At 33.7% G+C, this 25,578-nt stretch overlaps 1 protein-coding gene across 12 annotated transcripts in view; it reads left to right on the top strand.

Annotated features, from left to right (window-relative positions):
* LOC101900996 (protein muscleblind) overlaps nt 1-25,578 on the top strand; it is a 277,915-nt gene that overhangs the window by 25,934 nt on the left and 226,403 nt on the right. For all 12 annotated transcript variants that reach the window (XR_009343172.1, XR_009343173.1, XM_059127643.1 and 9 more), the window contains exon 2: nt 18,507-19,444. Coding sequence is in view for 10 of the 12 variants with exons in the window: in XM_059127643.1 (XP_058983626.1) it covers nt 19,256-19,444 (189 nt within the window). In the remaining 2 variants the exon portion in view is untranslated. The remainder of the gene's footprint in view (nt 1-18,506; nt 19,445-25,578) is intronic.

Below are 25,578 nucleotides of genomic sequence, written 5' to 3'. Positions count from 1 at the left end.
CTTAGTTAGAGATACACTCCCAGATCTGGGAAACACTTTCTTTGCCACTGCCCAGCTTTTTCTGGAAACAGTTCTTGGAAGAGATACACTCCCAGATCTGGGATACTTTAGGGGAAGAGATCTTAATAAGCTTCGCGTACATATTTCCGAAAATATGTATTTCAACTTTCTACATTTTATGTCCCGTGCTCCCTCACTCCCAGATTTGCCATGCCTAGCTTTTCCAAACTTCTGGAAACAGTTTTTGGGAGAGAGATATTTCCAGATCTGGGATACTTCAGAACCTTTGCGTATTTTGCCGAAAATATTCTGACTTAACACTTTATGTCCCGTACTTCCCAAAAAGTCGTCGGAATATACCTTTGCTATACCTTGTCTTTATAAGGGAGTTATCTTCTTCTCTAGGATCTACTGTATTGGAATTGTGTTTATATTTATGGATTCGCACACATTTTCGAATGAGTGTGTGTGTGTTCTGCTGTAAATATATTAACAAATTATGTAATTTGTCTTTGCATTTCTCGCCTGGGGCATTCATAATTCAAAATTTTTGGTGTATTCAACAGAAAATATTTATGAAAATTATTATGACTCTGGCATCATTTGTTTTTCATTTGGCAGATTTGAACTACATTGTACCTACTACCTCCTTCGTTCGTCGCCACCTCAACCATAGCTTCTTGTGATTTTGTTTTGGTATACAAAATTTTCAGATTTTTTGATATTTTCAAAACATGTGCAATCTAAAAATAAATAAACAAAAACAAGACTCCCATACAAACACACAGACATAAAAATTATTTTCTTTTTGGGTGTTTTGTGTTGTTCTTTTTTTTTTTTGCTGAACAATTTTGTCGAAATAATTTTCGTGTTTAGTTTTTGTTTTTTTTTTTTTCGTTTTCATTGTGAAACTCAAAAGTCTCGTATACGACTGCCGCTGCTGCTGCTACGGCTACACAATATGTTTATAAATATAGATGACGATGTTGTTCTTGTAGCTACCAATAACTATAATTTTCGAATTTTAAAATGTAAAAATGAAAAGCATACATATACTCACACACATGGCCACAGCAGCAGATCATTCATTGGAAGATAGATTTTTGTTGGGGGGGGTTTTTTGTTTGTTTGTTTCTGTGCCTCATCTTTGATATGGTTTGATGCGCAGTAAAGATGCGAAGGCGTTAGTACATTTAATTGTATAATTGAAAATTAAACAACTGCAAGGTGAAATGTCACAGAAAAAAGGGGATGAATGAGGGAGACAAGGTGTGGAATTCATGGGCGGAAATTTGTGACATATATACGAGATATATACAAAATGGACGAAATGTAAAAATATCAAAAAGATGCCTACGATCTTAAAATCTTTCACGAGATTCATTTGGAAAGTTTTTCCGCCCAGAATATTGTATTATGGAAGAGGGTCTTCTAAGGATCTTCCTCCATAGGATTCGTCTCTGACTCCAAGCTTTGAGAAAACACCTGTAGCGTTCATAAACGATGTATTATTTAATGTGACCTATCCTACTAGTCATTTGCTGACAAGATATCATCTAGTGTGAACTTCCTTAATATCGATCATCACCTGTAGATCAAGTGATTAAAACCTGTAATTATACCCTACACCTTATAGTCGCAAGGGTATTAAGTCTTTGGACATTTCTTTTGTAACATTGAGAAGGAAGCGAGATAGATCCCTAGTTAATTTTGAGGATCTTCATATAATCACTTTCAGAGTCGGTTTATCCCTATCAGTCCGTCCGGCTGTCCATGTATTTTTTGTGAACAAAATGCAGGTCGCATTTATTATCCGATTGAGATGAAATATTCCAGACAATATTTTTGTGGCGCAAGGACGAACCCAACCGAATTCAGTCTAGAAGCAAGTACGTAGAATTTGATGAAAATTGGTTCAGATATAGCTATAGCTCCCATACATATGTTTTATCCGATTTGGTGTTCAAAGTTCCACACATTCGTAATATGCACTGCACAAGAATGATATTTGGTACCAGATAACTTATGGAGCTCTAAAATACCTCTGTCAAATTTTATCGAAATCGGATCAGATTCGGTTATAGCTCCCATAAATATTTTTATCTGATATCAGGTTTATTGTGCACCATATGGCCAATGAACCGAATTTTGGCAATTCCGGCGGATTTCAGTCTAGAAGCAAGTACATCAAATTTGGTGAAAATCGGGTCAGATATATAAGTTCCTCACATGCGTAATATGCACTCCACAAGAATGATATTTGGTACCGGACACCAGATACTGCTCGAAAATACCTATGTCAAATTTTATCAAGATCGGATCAGATTAGGATAAAGCTCCCATATATATGTCTTCATCAGATATCAGGCTTATTGTGCACTAAAGGGCTAATATCAACCTAAATGAACTGAATTTCGGAAATTCCGACAGAATTCATACTAGAAACAGATATATTACATTTGGTGAAAATCGGTTCGGATATAGCAATAGCTCCCATATATATGATTCATCCGATTTGGGGTTTTGAGTTCCTTACATGCGTAATATGCACTCCACAACAATAATCTTTGGTACTAGATATCAGATACAGCTTAGAAATAAGTGTTTAAAATTTTATCAAAGAGATCGAATCAGATAAGTATATAGTACCCATATATATCATTATCTGATTTCAGATTTTTTGTGCACCAAATGACCAATATCAGTCCACATGACCTCAATTTTGGCACATCTGACCGAATTCAGTCAGAAGCAAGTACATCAAATTTGGTGAAAATCGGTTCAGATATAGCTTTAGCTGTCATATATATTTTTAATCCGATTTGGTACTGGACATCAGATGCAGCTCGAAAATACCTCTGGCAAATTCATATTCAGTCTCAGCCATATGTCTACAGAGGGTATGCACCATTTGCATACGACCAAAACGTGCCTCATCGAAATAATGGTCTCTTTGGACCAATTCCGTCTCTGGACATTCGGAGTAGATCTACGTTTCTCTGTCTGGCTGGCTGGTGCGCACGAGTATCCGATTTGGCCCAAATTTGGTACATCGAAATATTATTATTAAACATATATCGAGTTCGGAAATGGGCAACATCGGTCCACTCCATGGTACAATAAAAAGGAAAGGTAGAGCTTCCAGCTGATTACAAATTTTTTTAAGTGTGTCCGACTTCTGCCAATTTTGTGCATGTATTTGTTGTTTTGAAAAATAAAAACAAAATATTTCTGGTACCTCCCCACAGGAGGTCAATATTTTCATAGAAATTAAATTACCTCAAATAATGAAAAAAGGATCATTCGATTTTGTGCCAACCTTGCAAATCCTTATATTCTGCATCTAGTACCTCCCCTAAAATGGGTCAAAAGTTTGGAATAATTTTAAATTGTGAAATAAGTGACCCATTCTCTCCAAATTTCACACATTCCAATACTTTCTATTAACACAAGATCTGGTGTGAAGATGGGATATATCTTTTTACTTCTTCTGGTGCTTCCCCACAACGGGTCAATATTTTAAATAATCGTGTCTCTCATAAAATGTGAAATAAATGATTCATGGTCTTCAAATTTCACACATCCCAACACAAGATCTGGTATAAAGAACGTATAGAGCGGATCACTCCTTCTGGTACCTACCCCGAAACGGAACGCTCATAAAAGGCGAAATGGGCATCTAATTCTTTTCAAACTTAGCACATCCTGATATTTCCACCAACATAAGATCGAGTATCAAGATGGGATACATTCGCCTACGTCCTTCATGTACCTTCCCCACAAAGGGTATTACCTTCAATTTTTGCACATCTCAATATTTTTATTAATTTAATTTTTTTAATTAATTTAATTTATTAATCCAAGGTTCTTATCTTTTCAAACTTAGCACATCCTAATAATTCCATCAACACAAAATCTGGTATGTAGGTGAAATATATCGGACGACTTCTGGTACCTCCCCCACAAGGGGTCAAAATAAAAACCTTTATATTGGGGCTATACGAAGGGGTAGTGCTGGATAATAAACTCAGCAAAACACAACGGTTTTCAATCACAGACCATATTTGTCTGAGTGTAGATCGGGCATTATTCTCTGAACGCCTACGATAGGAAGACCGAGAGCTCGGAGCATGCATATATTTTGATTTAATCCAGTCATTAGAGGATGTTCATTTGGGTTAAGTGTCGATCGGATTTGTAGTTTTTTAGTTAAATTTGATTATGAGGATTTTAGTAAAATTGCGAGACGTATTCAGAGAATGACGAGGATCAGTTGCAAAATATTCCTAGTTACTATAAAATCCAATAAATCTCAAAAAATATTTTAAAAATTGAAGATTTTTGGCCAGATTTTAAATTACAGTCCAACAGTGTATGTTTGGGTGACAAATTTTCTAAGAAGAGAAGGGAGCGGAGAAGAGTTGTAAAATGGGAAATTTTGGCTTTTAAAATGGAAAGTGTCAAAGAGATAATTTTCTATTTCCTTCCCTTTCTATTTTCCCCCTAGAAATGATCTCATGAATGTAACAAAACTGATGCCTTTTCTTTGGGTTGTAAACTGGCCATAATAATTAAACATTAAATCTTAAATTAGGCCAAAAAATCTTCTGCCATTGTTTAGAACGTAAAATGCAAACGTTTAGATTTAAAATGTATCATAAAATTTTTTTGTTAACACTTGTCTAAGCCACACACAAAGACCCACCAACAGACATAAACATGTTAATGTTTATGACATTTTGATGTGGACGCCAGCGAATGTGGATTTTGTTTTTTAGCTTTAACGCAATATTAAGTTAACCAAAAAGGCAGGCAGGCTGGCTGGCTGGCAAGTTAGCGAACTGGTCATTATAATTATAATGGCTGTGTCTTGTTTTATATGTCTGAATAAAGTCAAATTTATTTTATTTTTTTTTTTGGAATACAAAAGAAAAATATATTAAAAAAATAAATAAAAAATTGTAGACAGTGGAAACTAGAACAAAGGCCGCTGTTGAAAGTGCTTATGTCAAATTATTAAAATTCTTTTAAAAATATATTTTTTTATTTTTTGATTATAAACCGATTGTGTTTATAGATTTTAGAGTGTGTATTTATATTAAAATTTCAATACTGTCTGATGGGTAAAGGTGAGAGTAAATAAAAGGCTTTTTTGACTGGCTTAAGTCATAGATTCATATTATATTGCCTCTACTGTAACTGACTCACTATTCCTTACTTACAAAACTTACTAGACATCTCTGATTTAATCCAACTTCTTTAATTCACAATTCTCTCCGAGAAACTTACTGTTATATTCCCGCTGTCTCTCACTCTCTCTCTATCTCTCTTGCTCTCAAATTATTATAAATAACATATTTTCATGCTCACCAATTTCAATTGTAGAATATTTACTTTTGTAATACAATGTAGTTTGTTTAAAGTTTAGTTCTTAAAGAGATCTCAAATTGGAAAGTTGTATAATTATTTATCGGTTAAATATCAAGTCTTTAGCTGAAATAATACAATTTTAATAAAGTATTAAAATACAACTTAATGTGTTTTATTACAAAATCATAAAACATAACTATAGGCTGTCTTCTTATTAGAGATGGAAGGAATTTTTAGGTTGACTTAGTTCGATTTTGGCCTTACACTCCTTTGTTCTTTTCCAAAAAAGCCAGCCAGTCAAAAAAAAAAAAAAAATAGAAAAACCTTTAGGGTATGGGTACATAAGCAGCTAGGCATCATGGATAGGCATATTAATGCTAAATTATAAGGAAAAACGACGGCAGAATTTGAGTGCGAATCTGGCGTCTCTTGAAGGTGGGGACACAAAAACCTTTTTTTGACTTGCTTAAGTCATAGGCTGGCTTCTTGGTAAAAAATTAGTTTTTGGTTGACTTAATTCAATCTTAGTCCGTAATTTATATTTACTCACCCTACGCTCCTTTGTCTTTTTAAGAAAATTCCAGTCGATAACTTATGCCAGTCAGCAAAGAATACATAATTCTCACCTTTAGCCGTATGAAGTGAGAGTACATAAGCAACTTGAAGTCTTCGCATGGCATATGTTGTGACATAACATAAAGGCATGCCAGAGCTCGAATTCTGCCGTCATTATACCCTCCACCATAGTATGGAGGATATAGAAAGTTTGTCATTCCATTTGTAACACCTCGAAATATACATTTTAGACCCCAGAAAGTGTACATATTTTTGATCAGCATAGAATTCTATGTCGATCGAACGATGACCGTCCGTCTGTCTGTCTGCCCGTGTGTGGAAATCACTCTAGCTTCCAAACGAATTGAAGTAAATTAATAAAATTTTACTCATATGTGTTTGGTCTGCAGGAGTTTTGGTATTGAAAATGGGCTAAATAGGTCCATGTTTAGTTATAGCCCCCAGACAACTGTACCTCCCTATATTCGGTATTTTGATGATTTTAGCCAAAATATTCTTCGGAATTATTTAAAATTTGGTATTTAAAGTTCAAAATAGATACTAGAGCCTAGGACAGAAAATTGTCTATGAAGGTCCACGTCATCGTATAGCCCCCAGACAACTGTACCTCCCTATATTCGGTATTTTGATGATTTTAGCCAAAATATTAGCTGGAATTATTTCAAATTTGGTATTTGAAGTTCACAATAGCTACTACAGCCTAGGACAGAAAATTGTCTATGCAGGACCAGGTCTTCATATAGCCCCCATGTATCGGTACCTCCCTATATTCGGTATTTTGCTGATTTCAGCGATTTTATTCGCCGGAATTGTTTTGAATTGGTATTTGAAGTTCGAAATAGATACAGCAGCCTATGACAGAAATTTGTCTGTGCAGGTCCACGTCTTCGTATAGCCCCCATATAAAGTTACCTCCCGATAATGGGTATTTTTATGATTTTGGCGACATTATTAACTGGAATGGTTTAAAATTTGGTATTTGAAGTTTGGAACGGATACTACAGCCTAAGACAGAAAATTGGCTGGGGAGGTCCACGTCAACATATAGCCATATAGCTCCTAAAATCGAATTTTACTTTTTTTTTGAAAAGTTTCAAATTTGTTCCATATGGTGTAGGGTATTGATAGTTCGTCCCGCTTATTTTTCCTTATAGAGGGTGGAAGAAAATAGAAAAGATTTGCTTTGGACGAAAGTGGTGAACTGTCGAATTTGGTTTTCTCCTATGAGAAAACATTCGTTGTCCAGCTGTTTGTAAACAAACAAAATGATCGTGTTTACTTGCCAAATAGATCAGCTGAAAATGTCTACCTTCGGTTGGCCACCAGAGCTCAAGCGCCGGCCATGGTGATGGTGTGGGCCGCCATAACAGCCGATAAATGCCGAATATTATCGCGAAAATATTCTGGAGGGTGTATTAAAGCCTTAAATATTTTGGCTGCAGACCTTGGAGATTCCAACAGAACTCAGCACCATCGCACTCAGCACGCGCCACGCAAGATTGGTTACAAAATGAGGTTCCTCGCTTCATTTCCAGCTCACAATGGCCACCAAAATCCAATCCGTTGGACATTTGTGTCTGGAGTATTTTGGAAAGCAAGGTTGACCCTAAAAAATACCAAGCGCTTCGTCGGGAATGGGCCAAAATACCGCAGAGCAACATTCGGGCAGCGTGTGAGGGTTTCATTGGCCGTTTCTAAAAAGTTGACTTTAATATGACTAGCCATGATGCCAAGCTGCTTATGTACTCACAACCTTTTCCCATATGGATCATTAGCATTCTTTGAAAATGATATTTCACATGGATCTCCTTCTAAGAATATGATTCCTAAATGTGATAAATTTTTTGAGACCTCCATTTCCTCCTTATTTTCGTGGTTTTACTGTCTTAATAAATTAATTGTGTTTCAAAAACTTTAAAACCCTCCTAATAAATACAAATTTGCGTTGTTTAACAATAACCGAAAAACACGATTATTAGTTTGAAATTCTCAATACAATATAGATTCTAATGATAATCCTCCCATCAAAAAAAGTGAACGAATCTACTTCTCTTCAATCTCTATTGTGTGTGTGCGATGGCGCTGTTTTCACTCATAATTTCATTAGCGTAAATCTTTGTTATTTTGCACACCAAAAAAAAAAAAAAAAGCAAAACAAAAAACTGTTTATAATAAATTATTTTTTTTTTAAAAAAATTAATGGATTGGCAAAGACTAGATGTGTATGTTTTATACAAAATACATTGTATATATACAAATATATAGATATGCTTTTGAAAACCAAAAAATTCTTTTTACTCAATTAAAACCAAACGCACCGTCGACAAACAGTGAAATATTAAAACTAGCAAAAAAATAAAACAAAATTAAGTAAAAAAAAAAAAACACAAACAAATAGAACTTAAACATTTTCGAAAAGTTTTTGGTGTCTATTTAAATATGATGGACAGTGGTTTCGTGCAGAGCGAGAGGAGCTCCAAGGAGTGATGCCTCTAGAGCTTTCAATGAGCTAAAAGTGGGGTTTAATATCGCAAAAAGTCTCCCGGTCAATAAGCTGGAGGACCGAAGACAGCAAGTTATTATAGAATTATATTAAATATGGATATGGGTATATATAATGAAGGAGAAGGGGATTATCAGTAGGGTATTGGAAGACGATTGGATTTGCAGATTTTAAATGAAATTTGTGTTTGAAAATTTTAGTAAAGTGACGACACTTATTTAGAGGTTGGATTAATGAGGATTGAGCTGGAAAAAGTGATAAAAAATTAAATATTATGATTTTGGACTGTTGAGTACCAAAAACGAGTTTAAAACACAGCCCAAGGAAAGACCTAAAGACGGTCGGATTTGTAGTATTTAAAGATTTATTTATTTATTTTTATTTTATTTTTTATTTTTTTTTTTTTTTGAAGCATAGTTCCTCATTTCAATTATAAAATTACTTTACTTTTCAAAATAAAAAGCAAAATTGGTTACCCAGTGTTAGTACTACACACATGTGCGTCTCTGTGTGTTTCTGATGTCCCATGGTGTGGTTTTGAAAAGAAAACAAAACACGCCAACAACAAATCTATTTGAGCAAATTAGCGGGAGTGAGAGACAGATAGACTAGATGATGTTCATTCAAACCAGCAGAGGGTCAGTCAAAAAATTTCACAAGTGATTTCTGTCTAAAAATAATAAAATTTTGAAGCAAAGAAGAAAAAACATGTGTTGACTTAAATGTGACATACTGAAAATGTCTGACGGTGTGGGTTAAGAGACTGACCCTCGGTCACCTCAGGGGGCCCTAATTAGAGTTCAACTGACAACAACACGTGTAAATCACATTGCTGGTGAAGTCTGTGTGTTGGTAGTACTTGAAAAAAAAAATTGGATGAAAATCTTTGGGTTCGAAGGTTGGAATTTTTAACTGCAGTTCTGATTGCTTGAAGGATTCAGAATAAAACTTGAAAGATTTTTTTTGGAGGACTTTAGAAACGTTTTCAAAGCAGCTTGGAAAGTATTTCTGAATGAATTTTGCTAGATTTGGGACTTAGAAATTGATTTTGAAAATATTAAAAAAACATATGTTGACTGAAAATGTCTGACGGCGTGGGTAAAGAGACTGACCTTCAGTTACCTCGGGGGCCCTAATTAGGGTTCAACACATTACACATGTGAACCTCATTGCTAAGGAAGTCCGTGTGTTGGTTGCACTTGAAACAAATTGAATGAAAATCTCTGGGCTCCAAGGATAAAATTGTTAACTGCAGGTATTTTGAATTTTTAAAGGATTTCAAAATGAATTTTGAAAGATTTTTTTTGACAGGATTTGGAATTGAATACGATGCTAAAATTAGTTTTGAACATATTTTTGAATGAATTTTATTGAGAGCATTTCTTAATAAATTTCCCTAGGTATTTGGGAATGGACATAGAAATGAATTTTGAAATTTTTTTCTCTATGAAGTTTACAACGTGGATTTTAAAATGATTTCTCTGGGGATTTTAAGAAATCTTTTAGAAATGGATTTTGGATTTAGGAATGGATTTTGAAAATATTTCTCTACCAACGGCGATTTAAAACGTAATTTTGGAAGGATCTTTAAATGAATTCTTAAAGATATATATAGTGACTTAAATGCGACCTTCGGAAATGTTTAAAATGAGTTGAAAAACCAGAAAACTATTCTCGAACAAACTTTTGAACATATTTTTACAGGCCCTAAAGGATTTAAAAACTGAATTTTTTTTAACGATTACCAAAAACATTTTGAGTGAATATTTTAGCAGGTCTTAAAACTAAGATTCAAAACAGATTTTTTTATGAAGATTTCTTCATAGTTTTTAATGTGCCTCATGGAAAATGGCTTTAGTCCCTAGGTCCCTTTGGACCAAATCTGCTTCAGGACAAATAGAGTCGGTTTAGAGGTGTCCGTCTGTCGACCCATTTGTCTTTCTGGCCCAATAACTCTCGAGGCGGATATCCGATTTGGTTCAAACTTGGTACATCGATATATTACCGAACTTAAATCGAGGTCAATATCGGTCCGCGGAGGTACCTGAACCTCACCCAAAATATCAATCATTTTTTCACAGTAAATAATGTGCCTTATAGAAGAATTAGGGATTATCCAACATTGTGGAAACTTGGTGAAACCTAATATTTGTATCAGTGCTAGGTCGGGAGCAAAAATGGACAATATCAGCCCACGCGAAGCATCAACATTTTGAATAATTTAAGCTCTCATAAAACGCGAAATAAGCATACGATTCTTTACAAACTAGGTAAATAACAATACTTCAACTAACATGAGGCCCGGTGTGAAGATGGTAGTTATACGCCCACTTCTTCTGGTGCCTCCCCCATACCAGATCAAAATTTCGAATAATTTTAACTGTCACAAAATGCGAAATAAACATCTAATTATATTCAATTTTTTACATATCTCAATATTTTTATCATCACAAAATCTGGTGTAAAGATGATTCATATCGGGACAGCCCTACTGGTACCACCCCCACAAAGGGGTCAATATTTTAAATAACAAAAAAGGCTCATTAAATGCGAAATAATCTTTCGATCTCATCAAATTTCACACATCCTGATCTGGTGTAAAGATTAAAAACACATGATCTGGTGTAAAGATTATAAACATTGGGCCTCCCCTTCTGGTACCTCCCCCACAGAAGGGTCAAATTTTTGAATAACCAAGACGTTCATAATAAGCGAAATAAATTTTCGATTCTCCTTAAATTTCGCACATCCTTATATTTTTATCAACATAAGATCTGGTGTAAAGATGATAAATATCGGGCCTCCCCTTCTTGTACCCCCCCACAAAGGGGTCAAATTTTTGAATAACCAAAACGATCATAGAATGCGAAATAAATTGTCCATTCTCCTCAAATTTCGCACATCCTTATATTTTTATCAACACAAAATCTGGTGTGAAGATTGGAAACATAGGGGGTTGTCTGGTACACCCCCTCAAAACGCTCACAGAAAGCCACATATGCTTCCGATTCTCTTTAAATTTCACTGATACTAATATTTTTATAAAAACTAGATCTGGTATAAAGAGGGTAGATATCGGTCCACAGCTTCTGGTACAAGGAGTTTCTTAATAATGTGTAATATATGAAAATTATATAAATTATATTTCCACCCCATACAATTTCCCACCTAAAGTCCCTAAAACTGAGAAATAAAATTGTAATTTAATTAAAAAAACATGTGCCCTGGTTTCCTACCCAGAAAAGAAAAACAAGCGTGCCGGTCACCCACAAAAAGGGGTTTTTATGGTTCATGTCCAGTTGATACAATTTTATTAGCCTTTGATTCTTATCATTGCACGAACGTTAGGTTGCCTTTTTGCCACCCACCTGCCAGTCTGCCTGCCTGGGTCGGCTGCTCTAACATAATTGTGGCAACATTAATGCAGGCGATTGGCAACAACACGAACAGGCCCGTCAGTCAGCTGGCTTGCCGCCGACCCATTAAAACTTTCAAAAATTAAAACATAAACATATTCTCACCCATGGCACCTTTGGACATTTTTATTTCCTGCTAATGTCGTGAAAGAGAGACCCAACCCAAAAAATTACAATAAAAACCAAACAACAGCCAGCCAAACTTTTATGAGTTCTTATCTCACGTCACCAAAAAAACGAAAACACAGCGAAAAATGCTCAAATAAAATTGACAAGAAAATAACAGCAATAACAAAAAGCGGCCCATAAACATTATTCAACATTTTTATTCAGTGACAACAACAAAAAAAAAAAACAATAATAATATGGAGCAACCAAAACAACAACAAAGTCATGAAATAATAATAAAAACAAATACTCTTTTGTGTTGTTGTTCTTGTTGTTAAACAAATATTTAACAATCTGATATTATTCATGAGCAAGACAAATGTTAAGCCGCCTTGGTTAGATTGACCACTGAGGATTGAGTGGTCAATGAGGGGAGGGAATAATGGTACCCTTACTTATTAAGGGTAGTTTGGGAGGAGAAAAATTCTAAGAATTTTTTGGCCAAATTGAGCCTAGGGAGGGTGGCTTAAATGATGATATTGATCTGGAACGGCGGCCAAAAATCTTGATAAGGACATTTGAGTATGGGAAATGAAAATTTGAAAGGAAATGATAGGGTTTCGTGGCGTGATCCGAAATGCAAGTCTCCCTTCCTCTCTCTCTCAAAAAAAACTTTTTTTTTTGAGGTTTAAAACAACAAGAGTCGTAATTTTGAATTTTCCGAAAAAAATCGACTGTAATTCAAAAAAATCGAATACCCTCCACGAATTTGGAAATTTTCAAAAAATAAAATCCGTTAAAAGTTCTGTAAAAATCTTAAAAATACCGAATATAGCCGTTATATTGGACCTACATAGGCATTGTTTGTCATAAGCCATTACCATATTGAACTTCGAAACTTGAAATAAACGGAGAATAATGTAGTAATGTAAAATCATAAAAATGCCGAATATCGGAAGGTACCGTTATATGGGGGCTATACGAAGACGTGGACCTGCATACAAAAATTTTTGACATAGGCTGTAGTACGAACTTCAAGTACGAAATTTGAAATAATTCCGGTGAATAATGTCGAGCAAATCATAATAATACCGAGTATCGGGAGGTACCGTAATATGGGGGCTATACGAAGACGTGGACCTGCATAGGAAATGTTTTGCCATATATTTTAGTGCCCATTAAGGTCTTCCAATTTGAAACGATTCTGGGGAATAATGTTGCTGAAATCATCAAAATTCCGAATATTGGAAGCTAATGTTATATAAGGGCTACACGAAGACGTGGACCTGCATACAAACATTTTTCTCATAGGCTGTAGTACAAATTACGAACTTAAAATATGAAATTTGAAATAATTCCAATAAATACTATCGCTAAAATCATAAAAAATACCGAATATCCGGAGGTATCGTTATATGGGGGCTATACGAAGACGTGGTCAGACAAGGCCCATTTACGAACTTAACCTGCTTACTGGTAAACTATGAATGTATGCAAAAGCCTTCTATCTCAATTCGTGCGAAAGATAGAATAATTACAATAGAAGGACAGACAGTCTGACATCGCTAAATCCTCTTAGAACTTTACGCTGATCCAGAGTATAGATACATTGTAGGGTCTATTATGAATATTTCGAGGAGTTACAAACGGAACTACCATTCTATGGAGGGTATAAAAATTAAAAAAAAATAATTTGGAGTTGTGTTTTTTTCGAATTCACTTTCGCATCGAAATACGGAAGTAGACTCCTGTAATAATAACAGCCGATACAACCCTAATTGATTTTATTTAACTACACTTAACCGCCTTCCACCCAATTTCAAACCCCTATTTCCTCCCCCATCCCCAAAAAAATTCTTATCTACGCCCATGCCTTTGCTATCCTCCCCCACATACAACATTACCAAACTTCCTTAAAACCCTCTCCCTCTCTGTTGTTTTGTTTCTCCTCTAGTTTCTCTTCAAAATTTCCAATGAATGACTGATGATATTTTGAAATAGTTTGGTATATGTGGAAATACTTACAACAACAACAAACAAATTTTTTTTATCAATATTTAGCGATTAGATAATTTGTTACTTCGTTTCTTTTTTTTTCTTGTTGTTGTTCAAAATGAAATCGAGAAATACATAACAAATTTAGAGCAATGTGAGTCAATTGGTCTCTCTATTGGTCGGGAGAATAACAACAGCAACTGAACTGAATTGAATTGAACTGAGAAAATAGACGCTTTTAATACACCTGGAGGTGAAAATAAATACCATTGTCGTTAATTGAAAAGCGGCAACAGCAACGCCAACAACAACGAAAATAATAAAATCAATAACAATTATCAATGGGTTGTAGAAATTATGGCAGGAGAAAAAAAACAACGAGAAACAAGCAACACAAAAAAGTGAAACACTTATCACCGTTTTACGCAAAGAAATTGTGCGAGGGTGGGTTTTAGAAGTTTTCCAATTTTGATTTTATTTTGAAATATTTCCGTGTCATTATTTTAGTAAATTTTCAATATGAATTAAAAAAACAGGTTACACTGAGAATAAAGCATTTTCAGAGGATTTTTTAGGATTGGACTTTATAAATAAAGGATATTAAAACATCTTTAGAGGTTATGAGTGTTCCAAACGGATTGAAATTGATTTTCAAGAGACTTTTAGGCTTAAATTTTATACGCTTTTTTAAAGAAAAATGAAAGTTAATTTTATGCGAATTGTAAAAGAATATCTGAATGTTTTTTCCCGAGAATTCTTAGGCGTAGATTCTAAAGCCACATTTTGAAGGGACATCTGAATGGGAATGTGAACCTCATAGCTAATTTCGGATTTTTGATTCTTTAAAGACATTTTTAAAGGATTTTCAGCCATTTTATTTTAGGAGAATTTTGAAAGAATATCAGATTTTTTTGCGAGAATTCTTAGGCGTAGACTCTAAAGCCATATTTTGGAAGGACATCTGAAATCGAATGTAGACTTCATAGCTAATTTCGGATCTTTGATTTGCATTTAATGGTAGGCGAATTTTGAAAGAACATCAGATTTTTTTTTATTTCAAAAAATGTCTAAAGCCTAGGGTGAGATGAAAAAACTGCAACCAACTTCAGACTGCTGTCATTTCCTAGTGACAGCTCATTATATTTTTTACAAGCGTACAAAAGCATTTTGGTGAGAATTTTCCAGAAAAAAAAAACATTCGTGATGGAATTTAAGCGTGATAGTGTGATTTCCTTATATTTGGCTGGAAACCCACAAGTGGCTATCGTTAGAGCACTCCAGCATTTAAATGTGAATAAATCTTTTGTGTCTCGTACCATCGCTCGTTACCGCGATACTGGTAGCGTAGCCCGACGTCAAGGAAGTGGACGGAAGGAAATAGCAACATCAGCAGAAATGGTTCGAAAAATAAAGAAGCGATTCGATCGAATCCCGCGTTCCAATGGCCGAAAAATGGCTCGTGAACTGAACATATCGCAATATTCCATTCGGCAAATATTGAAAAATGAGCTCGGGCGGGGTAAAGCCATTGAAATTCCAAAAAAATGAAAGAACTTACACCGCAACAAAAAGAAAATTTACTCAAAAGAGCTAAAGACTTGCTTCGCTTGGCCGAAAGTAGTGATCTGCCGAATTTGGTTTTCTCCGATGAGAAAACATTCGTTGTCCAGCAGTTTGTAAACAAACAAAATAATCCTGTTTACTTGCCAAAGAGGTCAGCTGAAAATGTACACATTCGTTTGGCCACCATAACTCAAGCGACGGCCATAACAGCCGATGATCGCTCTTCGCTCTTATTAATCGACCATGGCATCAACATAAATGCCGAATATTATCGCGAAAATATTCTGGAGGGTGTATTAAAGCCTTGGCCGCAGACCTTGGAGATTTCAACGCACAATGGCCACCAAAATCTACGGATACCAATTCTTTTACTATTGTGTCTGGAGTATCTTGGCAAGGTTGGCACTAAAAAATACGAAAGTGTCGATCACCTCAAGCAAGCGCTCGTCCGGGAATGAGCCAAAATACCGCAGAGCAACGTGTGACGGTTTCATTGGCCCTTTGAAGGCCATAATTCGTGCCAAAGGTGACCAATTCGAACAAATCTAAACTTATTCTAAAACTTGATGCTATTTCCGACATTTTTGTTTTCATTCACTAAAATTTAAAAAAATATAAGAATTATGGCATTTGACTTTGTTGCATTTTTTTTATCTCACCCTGTTTTGCATTGCGTATTGCGATACCTTCGATATTCAGTATTTGATGATTGAAGCCACATTTTCCAGGGTAATTGTCTAAAATCTTGTATTTGTAGTTCGTTATGGTTTCTAGCTCCGGTGGCGGAACATAGTATTTATAGGTCAACGTTTTCCTATAGAGCCCATATAACGGCACCTCCCTATATTTTATATTTTGATCATTTTAAACAGATTTTTCTTCACGATTTTTTTTTAATATCGTGTTTAAAGTTTGTTTAGTTTTGGGTTTTCTCCTGTAACATATCATTTTGATGATCCTAACGTAGCATTTTTCCACGGTGTTTTGAATTTGGTATTTACGATTCGCAATGGATAAAAATTCTTGTAGTAATTTATTGTTTCTTTTTCGTTATTCCATATTTCGAGGACTAAAATGGAAGTTTTGATTACATATTTGAAAGGACTTAATTTACTCTTTCTTACAATTTTATGGGAATACTTGAAGGATTGATGAAGAATATGATTTTTTTTTAGGAAGGACCAAAAGTGCATTTTTATTAGAATTTTTAGCCCCATAAATGATTAGTGAAAAAATCCACTATTGAGTCCTTTTAACTCCCATCCTAAAACTCCTATAAAATTCATTTTCGATATTCTCCTATTTTAACATATATGAAAATATTGGAAAAACTTTTGGGAAATATTAGAATCTTATTGACATTTTCCACCACGATCCTGTGGGGAACACGTTCCGTAACTGTTCCAGATCCTCTGCTCCAGATTTTTTACGATTGTACTAAAATTGTCATTTTAAAAATGTGTCTCCTAAAAACGTATTTTTTTGTGTATTTTGAACGGGAACGAACATGTTGTTCTTAAATATCCTTTTATTTAAAAAATATATGGGATCATACAAAAAATGTTTAGTGTCTTATTCCCGTTTTCCTTTAACGTGAATGACAATATTCTTGTTGACTCTTTTTTTATTTTTTTTTAAACAGGTATTAAAAAAATCACAAATTGATCTAAAAAAGAATGGATTTTAAGATTTGAATTTGATTTTTCTCGCCGGATGATAAAACCAACCTTCCAGGATATTCAAAACTTTTGATATTTCATTTTAGCTTTTGTTTTGGGTGCCTCAAACTGAACTGCTTGTATGTGTGCGTATGGAATTTTAGTATCACCAAACCAATTAGCTTTTAAACTGTGCCAGCTTACTTATATGTAAACATAAAACCGATATCCTTCAGGATATAAAATAAATGTGCTTGCCATAGCTTTAAGTGATAGATTGAAAACAAATTTGCTTTATTTATGTTATTTTTCGGGGAAAAAAGACATGCTTGTGAAACAAATTTACATAAAAAAATGTTTGCTGGGATATCAATCTGTGTAATGAATGCTTTTTTATCTTTAAATGGACACAACACATTTCCCTATTAGCTTCTAAGAGACACCTATGCTTATTCTTCTATTTTCGAACAAAAAACAAACTTCATTTAGATTATAATTATTATTTATTTTTAGGTAATTTTAAATATTTATTTTGTGTTGTTTTTTTTTAGACCATAAGTAACAACCATAAATGCTAACTTGTTTTTGTATTTTTCTCTTGTTCTTTTCTCTGTCTAATTTCAGATAATGTACACAACTACCAAATACCAAATACATATGCCTGTAGCTTCTGTATAAGCCTGAATCCCGTGATATATAGAACAAAAAAATAAATCTGGGATAAAAAATATATAAAAAAATCCAAACGCTGCTGCAGCTTTTCTCTAAAAATAAAAGGCCAGATATATAGCCATTATATAATGTTATCTTAGAAAGCCAGTAAACTGAAACTTAAATAGAAAAAAAAAAAAAATAAAACAGAACAAGCTGCTGTTATTTTGATTGTTGCGCTTGAAATGCTATATAACCTACTATCCTACCCAGCAAAATAAAATAAACGTTACAAAGAAAGGTCCTTTTTTATTGAGTTCCAAAACCACCAACACCATCCTCACCACCACCCTTCAACACCACCTCGACCTCAACTTTTTTTGGGCTGTCAATTGTTTTTGAGTTTTTGACACTTATGGTTTTGGTTAAGGTTTTTTTGATTTTGCTGGATAAAATAACCTCCAAAAGCCTAGCTAATTTAGATAAAAAACCAAACGGTACGGTTATATAAAAAAATCGTATTAATTAAAATTGAAATTAAAACCGAAAACCGGCTGGGTTGAAACCGCTCGTACTACTCTAGTCATCATTTCTATAAATAAAAATAATTGTTTTTTTAATTATTAAAAAATAAAATTTATTTTTTTGTTTTTTTTTTTTCTAAAGAAAAAAGTCGTCGGAATAAATAACTCAACTCAAATGTAGATTTGTGAGTGTTAATATTTCAAGAGAATAAAAAAAGAGAAAAATTTACAAAAAAGAAAAAAAAAACTCTTACAAAAGAAATTTGAAAAAACTTGGCAACCCTAAAATTTGACAGCAAGAAAAAATTGAAAAAGAAAAATCAAGAAGACCAAAAAAAAAGTCATTCACAACAAAGAAATAAAGCAATTGAAAACTCACAGAGAATGTTGAACTACCAAAATCGGGATTAATCTGGAGAACATCAACAAAGGACTTGGAAGCTGAAATCTTGCCCTCATCGACATCAAGAAACAAATCTCTATTTAGTCCTCCCTCCACGTTTTTCGTCATCCCTATAATCTTCAACTATCTCTCTCTGTGTGTGCGTGCGTTCTTTTCGCACTCTCTCTCTGTCTCATCAAAATATCCTATACCCCGCCCGGACCCCAGACAGTGATTTTTGGCCAGTATCCATTACCCATTATCCGCCTCCATCTATCCATCCATACATCATCAGCAACTAGACGGCAGCTTTTCTTTATGTAAGAAACATACCTAAATAGACTGTCCAGCGGTGTTTTATTGCTAAACCCAAAAGTAAACCAAAAAAAAAAAAAACTTACAACAACAAAAAGCTAGCCCAACACCAAGAAAAGGAAATCTAAGCTAGCCAGCTATCCCCCCTCCAAGAATACAAAGCAGTCACACAAACTCCCCTCTCAAAAAAAAAAATGGCCGCTATGGTTAATATGACCAGCCTATTGAATGGCAAAGATTCACGTTGGCTCCAGCTAGAAGTATGTCGTGAATTTCAAAGGAATAAATGTTCCCGCCAAGATACCGAATGTAAATTTGCCCATCCGCCTGCAAATGTTGAAGTGCAAAATGGCAAGGTGACCGCCTGCTATGATAGCATTAAGGTTAGTAGATGCTTTTTAAAAAACAAACCTCTATTATTATAAGCCATATATACCATACATCTAAATATAATTCTCAAAATCCTCTTTTTTTTTGTAATGCATGTCCATTATTTGTCATTATTTTGCACTTTTGTTTTTGGGAAAGTTTCCTCATCGCTTCTTCTTTGGGGAGCGGAGGGATTTCCAAACATATCGCCGCCTTCATATGCCTTAGTCTGCCTATGTCTGTCTCTACTTTATTTCACTTTTTGGGTTCAACATCTCTCATTTTTATTTAGTTCCCTAGTTTTATAACATATTTACATGCCCATACACTCACATATACATATATATATATATACTTATATGCTTTAAAAAACCCAAACTAGTTTTAGAGTATGTGACAAAAAACGAAAAACCAGCTGCTTCTCCACCACAACCACCCGAATCAAATTTTTAGCGCAAAAAATTATAGATTTGAAAATGTTAATTAAGCTGCTGCTGTTGGTCGCTTTATCAAATGGTAAAGGCTAAATGCTAACAAAAAATCAATGGGGTTTGAAAACAAAAATTAGAATAATCCTCTAGTACAAAAAGAAAAAATAATAATAATAATTATTAGGAAATATATTTTTGGAGAATTTATGAGTATCTATTTTTAAAATATATATTAAAATAATATTCTCTTCAAAAATGTTGGGAAACAAGATTTTTATGAATTTTTAAATATTAATAAATAATGGAAATTAAATTATAGTAATAATAATAAATAAATAATAATATATTAATTATTATTGAATATAAAAATAATCTACTCAACTTTTTACTGATTTTATTTTTTAATTTAATATTTATAAATAAATAAAAATTTATAATAACTAATTTTATAATACTAATAATAATAATAATAATAATAATAATAATAATAATAATAATAATAATAATAATAATAATAATAATAATAATAATAATAATAATAATAATAATAATAATAATAATAATAATAATAATAATAATAATAATAATAATAATAATAATAATAATAATAATAATAATAATAATAATAATAATAATAATAATAATAATAATAATAATAATAATAATAATAATAATAATAATAATAATAATAATAATAATAATAATAATAATAATAATAATAATAATAATAATAATAATAATAATAATAATAATAATAATAATAATAATAATAATAATAATAATAATAATAATAATAATAATAATAATAATAATAATAATAATAATAATAATAATAATAATAATAATAATAATAATAATAATAATAATAATAATAATAATAATAATAATAATAATAATAATAATAATAATAATAATAATAATAATAATAATAATAATAATAATAATAATAATAATAATAATAATAATAATAATAATAATAATGAACATAATAATAATAATAATAGTAATACATAAATAAATGACGAACTTAATGTCAATGATGGGATACCAGCAAAATATTTTTGAAAAACTCACACCCCTTGTATTGGACTCTCAAAAAAAGTCCTGGGGCCAAAATCCCCGCCTTCGATAACAAATAAATTTCAATCGAAATAAGTTTGCCTAGGCCCATTTAAGATTAATGGAACTCGATTTGTTTTCATTTCTATAAATTTTTCCCGAAATCGAATGTTCATTTTTTCTGCTGATCTCCAGCCTAAAGTTTGATATTACACAATATATATTTTGGATTATAAGCTTTTAAAGCTAAGTTTTTTTTTCTTTTTTGAAAAATTCCTAAAGTAATTTCTAAAATCCTTATAAGGCACTCCGACGTCTAAGGCCCACAAGAAGGTTTTTTTTTTTAACAATGTAGTTCCTATTTTTGTATATATAGAGAGTCTTTATAGACTGAGACCGCTGAGCCTTTGTAGACTAGTTGGAGGGAGATGTCTCAACAGACGATGTGGAGGGCCAGGGAGTCTTTTAAGAACTTATATAGACAAATGAACCTTCAAAAGCCTCTTGTTGAGAGAAGTCGACCTTTTCCTTGATCTTCTTTCTTAATTTCTTCATTGCGGTCTTCTGTATACCTTTAGATTCGTTTTAGATATATTTTAGTTAAAACACCTGGAGATCTCCTCTCAAGAGAATACGTTTTAAAACTCTCCTATATTGAAAAAAACATTAAAAATATCTCCTTCAGGGATAAGACGTGAAGAACTCATAAGAAGAGAATATTTTTTAAGGATCTTCTATAGAAGGATCTGTTATAAAATAAGATTAATCAAACCGTTGAAGGAACTCCAGTATCCCAGAAAAGTATGAGATTCACATAAACCGAACAACTCATTACAAGGTAATGTAAATAAACTAGTTTTCACATTACCAGTAGCTTGACATTAATTCTCGGCACACACACAACCAACACAGAATTGGGATAAAACATAAAAGTGATACTCTCAAACAGTCCCTTAATTACAAGCAATTTTCAGAAGATGCTTCTATAATAAGAAAAAACAAACAAAATGAACGAGAGAGTTAAATTTAATTTCAAAATAAATTTGAGGTCTGTTCTCCAGATATCAAGACTTTTTCTAGTCTTTTATATGCAGAAGGCCCTCTACAGATCTTCTGTGGATAGTAAACTTTGCCACTGGTCTTCTGTAGGAAGCAGATAGAATTTTTTATGTTTTCTCTAGAGAGAAGACTTTGAACCGGTTTTCTCTAGACAAATGGACTTCCATAAGACTTCTATGAAAAGAATACCACCCACAGCACTCCTGTGGCCAAAAGATATAAGTCTCTACAAGTTTTGTGTGAATTGAAGATCTTCACAGATTTTCTATAGATTGGAAGCCGTCTTCAATAGATACAAAATGAAGTTAAAAATATTTTTTTTTCCAATTTTCCCCTAAGAGAAAGATTCCAAAAAGTTTTCTCGCGAAATGAGGTCTTCCATCTCCTGTGGATAAAAAAATTGTGTATTGTACATCTGTAGAGAGAAGATCTTCCACTGGAGAAACTTCTAAGGGGCTTATCTTTATAGTTTGTTCATAACTCTTCTGTGGATACAAAATCTTTCATGGACCTTCTGCAGTATCTTCCACAAGTCTACCCTGAATAGATGACCTCTCACATTCACTCTTTGACCTATGTGGTCTTCTATTCTTAGAGGCTTGAACAGCACTTTCTGTTGAGGTAAAAGACAATTGTCAAGACTTCTCGAGAAAAACAGAAATTTTTCTATTTTTCTTAAGTAGCAAAAGTTCTACACCTCTCAAGAAAAGTACTTTGAACAAAACAACTTTATTTCAAAATAAAAAAAAATGAAATTGAAAAAAAATATATTTATTTTTGGCTTTGAGTAGGCCTTGATTTTCAATTCCCCATTTGCTTTGGGAAAAATATTATTTTTGCATTTCAAAAATATTCTTCATAGCGTGCGGAAGTAAAAGCTCTGTCAAACTTAATTTTTCCAAAAAATAAACTATTTTTTTGAAACTTCAAAACTAACGAAGAAGCAAGAAAGCAAATCAAATCTCAAGATGACCAACGATAGCGCTGCCTATTCAACTCTCATGGATGGTGAATCATCGGGATATGTTTGGATTGGTGCCTGGTCTCTGTTTTGTGTTTCGAAAATTCTGTGGTCCTATGTGGATAAATATTTGAATCAGATGCTGTAGAAGGAGAAGCGGAGGAGCAATTTGGTGGCGAAATTTGGCTACAAATTTGAGAGTATTTGGGAATAAGAATGGTTTTTTCTTATATTTTGATGTGAAGATGTCAATTTTGAGGTTTTTGTAATAAAATTTGAATATATTTTTTATTGAAAATTTTATTTTTGCTTTGAAAATTTGATGGAATGTCTAAAAAAGTCAGATGGAGAAAAATGGAATGAAAAAGAAATTGAAAGGGAATCGAGAGCGGAAAGAGAGAAATTGCTTGCTTTAACCATAAAATTGGCATGCAAAATAGAAATTTCTTTGAAGTTGATATTGCAAATGGTCCACATTCCGGTACAGCCCCCCAAATCATCGGTACTTCCAGAGTTTTCTGCCCTCCTTCGTTCCTCGCTCAATGAAGGAAATCTCTGAAAACGAACTGAAGAGAAGTTTCATAGACGAATTAACTGAAGCCTTTAGGCGAGGTTAAGGAAGTATTTCAAGACGAGCTGAAGGGAGTCCTTAAAGGCGTGCTAAAGGGCCTCTTAAGTGGACTGAAGGGAGTTCTTAAAGGTGAGCTAAGCAGAGTCCTAATGGAAATCTTTAGGCAAGCCTAAAGGAGTCTTTATGTATGAGCTAAATGGAGTCCTTAAGGGCGGGCTAAAGGGTGTCCTTATAGATGAATTGAAAGAAGTCCTTATAGGCAAGCTAAGGAGTGTCCTGAAAGAAATATCTGAATAGGAACTGAAGAGAGATTTTCTGGACGAACTAGAGGGGGTCTTTAGGAGGCCTATGGGTCCTAAGTCAACTTCGTAGTTGAGGTCATAAAAAATGTTCCATTTAGGGAACCTTCTTTTCACATTTCCTTGCCTAATGGACGCTTGGGGGAAAGTCATTGAATTTGTCTTCACATTTTCTCCTTTGGCAGAAAATACTCTGTAAGCCCCTTTACATTTGGCTGTCAGGCGAAAATTCTTTCCCAAACGAATTTACAATGGATTTTTCGTGTCAACTCATAGAGTCTTTCCCTGTCGTTATGCGAGCCTATGGGAGTCTTTATAAACGAGCTGAAGGGAGTCCCTAAAGGCGAGAGAGAGAGAGAGAGTCCTTAAAGGCGTGCTAAAGAGAATTCCAAAATGCGTTCTGAATGGAGTCTTTAAAGGTAAGCTAAAGGGAGTCCCTTAAAGGAGAGCTGAGAAGCCTTTCTGTAATCTACACCTGAGTCTATTTCAGGGTCCAGGTCAAATATTAAATTTCCATTTGGAAGACTTTCTTCCCACATTTCCTTCCCTAATAGACTCTCAGGGAAAATCGTTAAATTTTATACATATTTTAAATGGGACCTGAATGGAGTCCCTTAAAGGAGAGCGAGTCCTTAAAGGCGAGCTAAGAAGCCCTTCCATAATCTACACCAAGATTCCATTTTGGGGCGGAGGTCATATATTGAAAATATTGCTCTATGTTGGAAACCTCCTTCCCTGATGAGAGAAAGAAGTTGAAATTTTCTTCACATTTCATCCTTTGACAAAAATACCCTGTAAGCCCCTCACATTTGGAATGAACAGCTGTCAGGTGAAAATCCTTTCCAAAACGGATTTACAATGGATTTTTCCTGTCAATTCATAGAGACCCTCTCTTGTCATGACTGGCCTAAAATTTTTGCCTTTTGGACATTTTTTTGTGTGTTCGAAAACAATGACGATTCGATTACAATTCATTAACAATTCCGAATTAATTCTCCTCTTCCTTTCGTCCTTCTAATTGTGGTGGAGGAGGGGAGGAAGGCTTATGGAGCTTATGACAGATTTTGCTGGTGGCAGGTCCCCTTTTTTCTCTCTTTCTCTCACTATCTCTCTTGTATAAAATAAGCTAATGAAGCTTCCTTTGCTTCAAATGTTCCAAAGACAGGAGATAACCTCAAAGGCGAAAAAAGGACTTCTAAATGACTTCTGCAATTGATATCTATTATGTAATCTTAGTTCCATAATCATAAGTAGTTCTTCTTCTTCTGCGCCCCTTTTTTTAAAAAAAAGCTTTCAATTCCTTTCCCTTTTTGATTCGCCCCATCTTCTTTTTGAACAAGAAAACCACAATCATTTTTCCCGTTCGTCTTTTTATTCCTTCCTTTTCCAACACATCCTTTAACCACCACTTCAAGTTTAAATGATTTAAGTCATTTGCATTAGATGCTTTTAGATACTTGGACCAATATCTAAAAGCAATGCATCTTCAAAATGAAAAAAGAAGTGAAAATAAAACGAAAAAAAAGTGGCAGGATGAACAGTGAAGCCATCAACACGGCTCAATGAACTGTAAAACAAGAAATGGCCACAAATGATGACGACAGCCTACATTTTGTTCTACCACCGCCGCTCAATCCATTTCTCTTTTTTTCTCCCCTCTGTTAGGATTGCATTAGCCATAATTCTTCTTAGGCCACAATTTTCTTTTGTGGCAAGTTGGCCCCTTTTAACCAGCATTTGATCCTTATCGATATGACATCCTTTATGC

Source organism: Musca domestica, unplaced genomic scaffold (assembly GCF_030504385.1).
Source record: "Musca domestica strain aabys unplaced genomic scaffold, Musca_domestica.polishedcontigs.V.1.1 46, whole genome shotgun sequence".
Classification (NCBI taxonomy): domain Eukaryota; kingdom Metazoa; phylum Arthropoda; class Insecta; order Diptera; family Muscidae; genus Musca; species Musca domestica.
Note: the sequence above shows the minus strand (reverse complement) of the source record. Positions and strands in the feature narration are given on the sequence as shown.